The sequence below is a fragment of the Bicyclus anynana genome, chromosome 2, assembly GCF_947172395.1.
Source record: "Bicyclus anynana chromosome 2, ilBicAnyn1.1, whole genome shotgun sequence".
NCBI classification, from domain to species: domain Eukaryota; kingdom Metazoa; phylum Arthropoda; class Insecta; order Lepidoptera; family Nymphalidae; genus Bicyclus; species Bicyclus anynana.
Genome location: NC_069084.1, coordinates 1714398 through 1724946, shown reverse-complemented (window position 1 = coordinate 1724946; position 10549 = coordinate 1714398). Strand labels below are relative to the sequence as shown.

The 10549-nt window shown below is 35.5% G+C and overlaps 1 protein-coding gene and 1 non-coding gene across 2 annotated transcripts; both read left to right on the top strand.

Annotated features, from left to right (window-relative positions):
* Positions 1-5854: 5854 nt before the first annotated feature.
* Positions 5855-5938, top strand: Trnal-cag (transfer RNA leucine (anticodon CAG)). The gene has a single exon. It is a non-coding gene; the product is annotated as a tRNA-Leu (tRNA).
* Positions 5939-7077: 1139 nt separating this feature from the next.
* Positions 7078-10075, top strand: LOC112053597 (6-phosphogluconolactonase). The gene is made up of 4 exons (XM_024093059.2): positions 7078-7302; positions 7811-8011; positions 8673-8953; positions 9828-10075. Exons 1-4 carry the CDS (start codon positions 7182-7184, stop codon positions 9927-9929), a joined length of 705 nt encoding a protein of 234 aa, XP_023948827.2. The 5' UTR covers positions 7078-7181; the 3' UTR covers positions 9930-10075.
* The last annotated feature ends 474 nt before the right edge of the window (positions 10076-10549 follow it).

Below are 10549 nucleotides of genomic sequence, written 5' to 3'. Positions count from 1 at the left end.
GGGTGTGGGTTCGAATCCATCATTTTAAGAAATTTAATATCACGTGTCTCAAACGGCAAACGGTGAAGGAAAACATCGTGAGGATTTTCTTAATTCTCTGCGTGTGTGAAGTCAGCCAATCCGCATTGGGCCAGCGTGGTGGACTATTGGCCTAAATCCTCTCATTCTGAGAGGAGACTCGAGCTCAGCAGTGAGCCGTATATGGGTTGATAACGACGACGACGACGACGATACGTAAGTATGCCACCGTTCACGACGTCTTGTTGTTCTGTTAACTATCCTCTAGCAGTATTGCTAGAAAATTTAAAGATTTCTGTAAGAGGTAGGTATATTTAATGAGGTTTAAACGCTCGTTTAGCATTGTTTTATTTATATTTAGGTTTAATTTAACCGCGGCTTAACCCTGTTGGTGCGTTATAATCACATTCAAGTGTGGTAATAGATTGGGGCCGCCCATTACTTGCATTAAACACTAACCTTAATGTATTCTTTAGCTAGAGGTCTTATTATTTATTGTCGCACAGCCTACGCAGTTGCTATTTATGAAATATCTAATAATGAAAGTATGTTTATCTGTGTATACAAAATTAAAAACCAACTACATTGTCATCATAATTATCAGCCTATTTAAAGGGCGTTTTAGGAGACGGGGTAAAGGGGAGCATAGACCCACCATGTTGTTTCAACGCGGGTTTGCGGGCGTATATTGTTGATAATTTTAAAATCTTTAACGATCTTAAGATGTCACTGGCAATAGCTTCGACGGTTTAACGTGGTATTCCAGGCGCGGGTATGAAGCGCTACGCTTTGGTAAAAGAATAAAATCGAAGTAGAGAGAGATTACTCCATACAACCTTAAAAACTCACAAAGATACCTACAAACTCACAAATTTTACCTCTTTTTAATTTTAATATGAATAATACTAATATACATAAACAATAAACATAGAGATTATAATTGATGATCTGGCGACTCAGTAGAAAATGCACTCAATAGAGTTAGTTATTTTTCTGATAAGTGTTCTTTGTCTTGTTAGTAAAAAAAGTTACGTTAAATTGTGTTTAAGATAAAAGTTTCAAGCATAACCGGTGTCGGGAACCAGTTAAGCATATAAACTTATATGTATCGAGTGCAGAAAGCTACATATGTGGGTCAAGTGTAACAGCTTACATGAGCTGAGGTTATGGCAGTTTCTACATGTACACTTATTATTATTTCATTTACATTTATTACATATGACTTCATATTATTAGTAATAACAACATAAGAGCGTATGAGGAGTTAATCGTTTGAGGTTAAATAAGAAATAATGCCAATTATATATACCTTGGACAGAGTTACAGTCCAGTTAGGTAGTTCCAATTTCGAGAAAGAGGTGAATCGCAGAATCCATCGATCGCGACATCTTTGCGTTCAAATTTCCTCAGAGCCTGAAGACGAAAGTCATCGAACTGTGCGTGTTACCAGTGATGACATACGGATCCGAGACTTGGTCGCTAACTATGGGCCTTATTAGAAGGCTCAAAGTCACTCAGCGGACAATGGAGCGGGCTATGCTTGGAGTTTCTCTGCTCGATCGAATCCGAAATGAGAAGATCCGCAGACGAACCAAAGTCACTGACATAGCTCAGCGAGTCGCGAAGTTAAACTGGCAATGGACAGGCCACATAGTTCGAAGAGCCGATAGACGTTGGATTCCGAAGGTGCTGGAACGGCGACCCCGCACCGGTCCGCAGTGTTGGACTGAGGACATCCAGCGGGTTGCAGGGAGCCATTGGATGCTGGCGTCTCGAGACCGTTGTTTTTGGAAATCCATGCAAGAGGCCTATGGACGTCCATCGGCTGTTAAGGTAATGTCATTTTAATTAAATCTATATGTCGCAGTGATCTGGTTGTATTAGCCAGCTGATAAGCCGCCTAGGCCGTTCATTAAATTCCGGAAAATGGTAAAATGCACAGGCCAAGAGCAAATTGAACTAAACGTTTAACAACTTGGCTTATCATATGTCTGCCCATTAAAGATGACATATCAGAGTTTGAGTTCAGTCAACCCAAGACAGCTATGGAATATAAATAAAACCTGAAAATATGATTACTTACATAATTTCATAACCCTACAAACAGCCTTTTTATATTAAACAGAGTAGTACGTCTTGAACTTGGGAACTTGATACCCGGTACCCCTGACTTGGAGAGTGATAGTGATTGATTGCGTCGATTCAATCCCGGTATACCTATACGCACACCATAGATGCAAAATGCACTGCCTATTCTGAGGATTCATTAGAAACCTGGACTGGAGAAGAACTTTTTATTTTATTTTTTATTCTTTACAAGTTAGTCCTTGACTACAAACTCACCTGTTGGTAAATGATGATGCAATCTAAGATGGAAGCGGGCTAACTTGTTGGGATGAGGATAAAAATTCACACCCCATGTCGGTTTCTACACGACATCGTACCGGAACGCTAAATCGCTTGGCAATACGTCTTTGCCGATAGGTAACTAACTACGACCAACCAACTTTCGTACAATTTGTACGTGTAGTGCCTACCTTAGTCAAACCCCTTGAGCACACCACTGGATATGTACCTACTCGTGCCAGCGCAGAAGGTCAGGCAGTGCACAGCCGCGGGCACAGATATATTTTGAAAACTAATTGAGCCGAGCTTTGGAGGCGATACACACGGATACGCTGTCAGGTGTAGGTCGCGTATAATTAATTATACGATCGATCGTTTAATGTTTATTTCGTTAATTAACTGTCTTAAAATGATGATCGTTAAAAACAATAATTATACACGTTATTATACGTAGTACCTACTTGGTCCATCGCGCCATCTGTCTTCGTCTTTTAAAAAGCATCTTGGAAAGTTGTGGAATGGTTGATCGCAATAACAAAAAAGAATACTATAGTTTGGCAGCGTCGTTTGTAACACTGCCGATTGCCGCGCGGGCCGGGGGGCATGTAGCGATTAGAGAAAAACCCACGACTGATGCACCAAACTTCCCCGCATGCACCGTCCGTCTCCCGCATATCATGGGAGTGTAATCAACGAACTTGCCAGACTATACTTGGGAGAGCGTAAATTAAAAATTAAAATGTTTTTCTATTAAATTCTGGGGCCTTACCACTTATCCAATGAATTTGCCACGGACCTCAGATGTTATAGTTATGTTTACGTCATTGATATTATTAATTAGGTACAATCCTAAATATAATATTTTAAATGCATTCACGCCATTACAGACGATCATCCATATAATAGGTGACTGTTGCCAAAGACACAGAAAGATTAAAAAATAAAAAAAATAATAAAGGGCCATAAAGTTTTCAGTACTCTAGAAAATTACTACTTCTTTAGAATTTTACTTCTAATTGATTGATTTAATATTTTCCATGACTGTTTTGCAGCTTTATTTAATCTGATAGTTAAGATGACATTCAAAACCACAATATCTAATAGTTCTCGTTTAAAACGTGCACAAATGCATCTATTTCAGTTTAATTGCGTGACGCAGATTACGCCGCCAGTGATGAAACGAAATAGAAGGAGCTGTGTCTGCGCTGTAAGTGACACACTAAAACTTGGCTAATTGACCAAGTTGAACTGCTTAGAATTTACTTATTGTTATGTATGACATTATTACACAGATAGATATTACTGCTTGACAAGCTATTAGCTTACATTAAGCAAGCTATTAGCGTAGCTCTATACATAGGACTAAAAAAGCCAATTGCCTACCGTTGTTACCTACTTATACAGGGTGCTGGGGAGTATTTCCCGTAACTCTGGGGTCCGTATTTCTTTTGTAAATAGATCTTAAAATGTGCTCCTTATAAACATCCATATAATTATGATGTAACCAACTTCAAAATGGTAATATGCAAGGATAGATAAAGGCATGTGTTACATGGATAGTGGGACTTATTTGAATTTCTTTGTATGAAAACATAAAAAGTTTTTTGAATTTTTAGTTTAAAAAATATTAGTTATGCAGTTAGGCTCCTATAAGTGGACTCGTCAACACCTTGAAGTTATGGGAAAAACTCCCCAGCACCCTGAATAATTTATAAGTTACTAGTGATCAGGTGAAGTCACATAAGTCAAAGTGAAGTCAGATCTTCGCTTTGACTTATGTGCACTTCTTCCCTATCCCTACCCGACCCATCTTTTAAGTATTATTACGAATGGTGAGTATGGGCGTGCATACATTTCGAAGATATATTTTTTTATATAGATGTATTTATATGTGTTACCTACCTTGAAAATTACAGGTACCATTTTTGCAGAACAGAAGCGTAGGAACAACTTCTAAGTTGTAGTTAATGTGAAAACCTAAAATGGTAAAAGATAATTAATTCAAATAATCTGGAAAGCGCGATTCAAAGTAGACATTCTGGGTTGCTTTAACTATACCTTATGTTATATAATTATATAACTATACTATGTTATATATATAACATATTTTATTAGTTACTTAGTTCAGGTTTTGCTTGTATTACAAGTATCTACTTAGAAGTGATATTAGAATATACTTTAGAGCGTCAAACTTTAATATTAATATTATAATATTTTTAGTAGCTGCAAACAATTGTCATATGGCGAAAAGCTTTTCAGAAGCCTGTTGGTTAAATCAGGGGATGGATATAAAAAGGTTGACATAGAGCGTATCGTACGTTTCTCACACTTGAACTCACCGCTTATTCAACTCAAGCACCGCTACGGAAGAGTCAGATTTTTTTTTAATTTTTTATGATCTTCTTCAATCATGTTTAGAAAAATAATTAGATAATAAATGATGCCATATTTTATTTTGTTCATCACGTATTTTTACGACTAGATTAGTAGATCAATATTATTAGAATTGTTTTCTTTTATAGTTCTGTCTATTATTTACAATAGCTTGGACATTAATGCACCTTCAAGATGATCTCGGCGTATTGATGCGCCGGCCTGTATAATCACGGTTCAATAAATCTCGCGCCCTTGAACTATCTGAATTCACGCCGCCCCGCCTGTAATTAGTGGGAATTGAGTTATTCGAATAATTGACTAATTCGCCTAAATATAATAACAGTGATGGTGGTACAAATTCTAGGGTTACAAAAAAATACTAAATGTAATCCATATACCAGGTACTAACCTATCATTTATCAACATGGATCAGGAATTTTCGCTACGGGTTATGATATTATAACCCCTAAAGAACCTAAGACCACGCAGAACGTCGCTACATAACGCAGACTATGCTATAGATAGATTATCGCAGAATAACCTGATGCTTCTGTGTCATATTTATAATTTATATTAATTGCTCATGTAGTAGAGAGGGCAGTGGTGCAAGCCAATGCAAAGCATATTCACTAAATTACAGTATTTTTATTTTCATCAGGTAGGTACAATAAAATATTATCGTAAGAAACAAGCTATCTATTAATATTAGTTGCAAAAATGCACTACAAAGCTAAAGCAAAATCTAGGAATTTTAAATTATGTAATAGCTAAACTTATTAAAGCCAAACGCCTACACCAATAGAAGTTGTTGAGCAAAACCAATCGCTAGAAAAGCTGCAAGCTCTAGACGGCGGCAACGAAATCGATAGTAGAGTAAAAGCTTCGCCGTTGCTATTACAATAATTACATCACTAAATAATTTTGACGGTCAACAACCGCACGATGACGGTCGACGTGCTCATTTACAACAATACTTTCACTTTTTCCATTACTTGCATCCAAGAATTTTAAATTAATAATTAGATCAAGTGATTCCATCTAGTGTTGAGTAGTAAAACTACCCTGTATATTTAAATTTATGCATCCTATGATTAATTTTACACGTTTTATACATGTCAGGATGGCCGAGCGGTCTAAGGCGCTGCGTTCAGGTCGCAGTCCACTTCTGTGGGCGTGGGTTCGAATCCCACTTCTGACAAATATTTTATTGTTATTTGTAATTTATATTTTTACTTACATTTTAAACCTACCCTTCCTCAATCAAGGCCTTTTGGTATTCGTAATCTAAGTTTATAATTAATTTTCTTTAATTAGGTACTTACTAATCAGGTAAGGTTAGGTCAGGTTATTATTATTATTATATTATAAAGCTGAAGAGTTTGTTTGTTTGTTTGATTGAACGCGCTAATCTCTGGAACTACTGGTCTGATTTGATGTGTGTTAGATAGCCCATTTATCGAGGAAGGCTATAGGCTATATTTTATCTCTGTATTCTTACGGGAACGGGAACCACGCAGGTGAAACCGCGCGGCATCTACTAGTTAAACTATATGCACACAAATTATTTTTAATAAGGTTTTCAGTCATGGGACTTTGTAAAAAACCAACCATTGGTCTGTTTGTAGCACAGTTTGTAGACAGATAAAGTAGACTCTGTGCCATGAGAGAAGTCCTGCGGTTAGAAACGAAGTAAAATTGACAGCGCCTTAAACAAATGACTTTAGGACCGCCATTACCAAATGACAATGAGCGCCATTAATTTAAGCTAATAATATTAATGCCAAAGTAAGGCTGTCTGTCTACTACCATTTCACGGCTAAACGGCTGAACTTGAAACTGATATTTTGATATTATGATAAATGGGACCTTGAAGCAGAACTTATGCTACTTTGTATCCCTAAAATAAAAAGAGAAGGAGTGAAATATGGGTTCAAAGTTTGTATGAAAGCGATATCTATATAGCGTTAGCGATAACGATAGCGATATATATAAAATATTAGAATAGAAAACCTAAAGCCCGCTTTTTTTAACTTTAATTTTTTTTATTATTTCGTGATTTCAATCTGTCAGAATCACAAACCGCTTGTACAAAGCTGAAAAGCAGGGAGGTATTTTATAGTTAGTAGGTATCCACTAAAAACAGATTTTGCGATAGGGCTGAATTAAACAGGTCTAAGGGCGGACGAAGTTGAGAGCGTCTGCTAGTTAAATATTAAATTACATTAGCGCCGCGTCCACGGGACTTGTTTCGTGGCGCGGAGTCTATATTACTTCTATGAACTTTGATTACTTCTACGAACTTTGAAGGTCATAGTTGTCATGTCAATGTCAATTCTCACTTGTCATTGTCAAACGAAGTTTATTTTTGAGGTGTCGATCCAAAATATTTCTATGAAAAAAAACTTAACTTTGCAATTTGCAAAGTAAATAAAATCGTGATCATGAGTACAATAATTAAAGTAGCAAACGAGCAAGAAATTATCAAAAAGTTAACTTCGTACATTGAGAAAATATCTAACGATGCTATTTTGAATCGTGGAAAGTTTTTCGTCGGCCTTTCCGGTAAACATTAATCTAGTTTTTGCTTTTTGAAGTATAAAATCAGATATATAGATAAGCCAGCTTCCGTACAAGCTATTTCCTCTTATTAGAAATACACTGTAGATTCATCCCATGTCAGGCCACATTTTACTATTCCTACGCGGAAAGTAAGGATGCAAGCTTGTGTGCAAGTAATCGTACTTATATACTACTGAACAGATTTTGACGAAATTTTTGTACAGACAGATTTTATGTATGTAATAGAAATTCTAAATTTACATGCTTACACAAAGTTGCAGGCATCAGCTTACCTTTGAACTGACTATACATAATCAAGATTATGGTGCAACCAAATATTAAAAGAGAGACATTGCGATATTTGAATATCTACTAAATCAGCCAAAAATATATTATGTTATAACAAAATTATTACTATGTACTGTAGCTTTTTCAATAGATTTTTTTTTTATAATTTGAGAAGTATTAAATTTGGTAATAGCCTTATTTCATTTCATTATAATGTTTACAGGAGGTTCAGTAGTAAAGTACTTATGTGAAGGACTGCCACAAGTGGACACAGCGTGGGATAAATGGGTGCTAGCTTTTTGTGACGAGAGAGTGGTGGCAGAAGATAGTGAGGACTCGACATTTGGGACATACAACAAACAGTTGATACCAAAAATTGGTTTGGACAGACAACAGTTTGTTGTGCTTAAGCAGGGACTTTCAGGTATTTAGAAATAGATTGTTGAATATTCATTTATAAAGATATCTTTGAAAACATTAAATTTTGTTAACAATAATCAGAAAACAAGTTGTCTAAATATGAGACGTATAACTTTATTTGTACAGTAATGTATACTTCTATACTAATATTAAAATAAGGTAAACTTTGTGGTATTGTAGGAGGTTATCTCTAATTACTTATTTTCTGGTCATTGTAAACTATTATCACGATAGAGATCCCTAAAATAGTTTGTTGTTCTCTGGGTGTAGAGGAGTATTCAATATTCAAAAGATGCTGTTCAATAGTTAGATAGTTGCTTCTGTTCAAAATGCTAGTCTTGCTTTATTACCATTTATTCACTAAGTATATAGAGCATAGAAAAAAATTCTACACATACAATATACTATAATGTACATACAGAATAAATAAGACAATACTAAACTAGTGAATGCTTTGTGACTTGGGATTGTGGTAATGCAGAAACTGTGGTTTCTGGATTAAAAGTAAACAACCTTTGTCGCAAATTTTATCAACATTCAGTAGATATAGGTACCAAACAAACAAGTCACTTCAGCATCTTTAGTATTAATAAGTATGATATTTGATAACAATACTAAAGTTATATTCAATGTGCACTGTTTACCAACAAATTTCTTATTTACAGCTAGTCAAGCAGCCAAAGACTACACTGAGCAGTTGTCAAAAGCATTCCAAGGTGATGACTTTAAATTTGACCTGCTTCTGTTAGGCATGGGTCCTGACGGTCACACATGCTCCCTATTCCCAAGTCACCCTCTCCTTGAAGAGACCACATTGAAAGTGGCACCAATCACTGACTCACCTAAACCTCCCCCAGAAAGAATAACACTAACTTACCCAGTTATAAATAATGCAAGAAATTGTATCTTCGCTATAAGTGGAGCTGGAAAAGCAGATATGATTAAAGTAAGTGACCCTTTTCATTCTTGTTCAGTCTGCTTTTTCACATTACATAATGACTAGCTAAACTGATAACTGAAAGATATATTATACTGCCATAAAAATTAGAAATACTAAAATAAGAGATGTTTATTTTTTATTCTTTACAAGTTAGCGCTTGACTACAATCACACCTGATGCTAAGTGATGATGCAGTCTAAGATGGAAGCGGGCTAACTTGTTAGGAGGAGGATGATAATCCACACCCCTTTCGGTTTCTACACGACGTCGTACCGGAACGCTAAATCGTTCGGCAGTACGTCTTTGTCGGTAGGGTGGTAATTAGCCACGGCCGAAGCCTCCCACCAGCCAAAGTGGGGACAAGAAAGCAAGAAATACTTTAAAATCTATTCCCATCACATATACTAAAAATTTTCATTATGGAATATGATGAAACTGTGACATGAGGATGTTTTAATTACAATTATAGATATCACTAAAAGCACAACTCACACACAGAATCAAAAATAAATAAAGCAAGAAGCCACTTTTTTGTCTGCTAGAAATATCAGAGTTCAAAAATCTTTGCACTAAATTTTAGCCCAGTTGAACTAGTTTCAATGTGTCATATCATCTACACCTTTATCTTACTATTTATGGCAAAACCAAATGGTATTTATGTATATACTAGTACCAAAATAACTAAGCCGATTTTGATGAATGAGATGAATTTCCTATCATGGTCCTGTCACATTTTTTGGGAAAAGAAATTGATATCATAAATTGTTTCATCCAAAAAAGTGACAGGAGGGGAGCACACACAATTTTAGTTGTGTTTTAGTATACACACAAGTGGGACCGTTTTTAAAATATGTTTAGTGACAAATGTTATTTATTGCAGCGTATACTGAAAGATAAAGAAGACCTGCCGGCAGGCAGAGTGAGACCAGCAACAGGTTCAGTCTACTGGATCGTGGATGATGCAGCGGCAGCACATTTATAGATGATCTTTGACATTTTTTGATAATGATATTTTGGTAGTAAGGGTAATTTTGATAGAATGTATTGTTTGTGATACTACTTTAATTATGTATATGGTGCCTTGAAATTTTAAATAAATGTTAAATACATTCCTATTTTTTTAATCAATATGTTTTTTATTTAAGACTCTTGGAAAATATCAGATTAACTACTAGATAACACTACAAAGCTTGACTCATAGTGATTATTGTTTTATTAGAAGATCCATATTAGAAACGAACTTCACCCATCTGTTTAGTGGATAAAGTGTTTTATTTCAAATGTAGTACATTAAAAAATATATTGAGAGTAGGTTGCCTAAAAACTTTAAAGAAAATCAAGTTTTTAATGGGTTGTTTCCATAGAATTATAATGTACTTGTACCGAATCGTAAATCTATGGTTGTTTCTAATACAGATCTTAGACAATCAGTTTTCTGGCCAAACTATTATTCACTATCATTAATGAGTTTAGTTTAGTAGTTTGTCTTAAAAACTCCTGGTTTTTGAGACCTACTCAGGACATATTTTTTAACATCCTAATTTTGATATGAAACACGTTTCATCCATTAAACAGATGGGTGAAGGTAGTTCCTAATAAGGA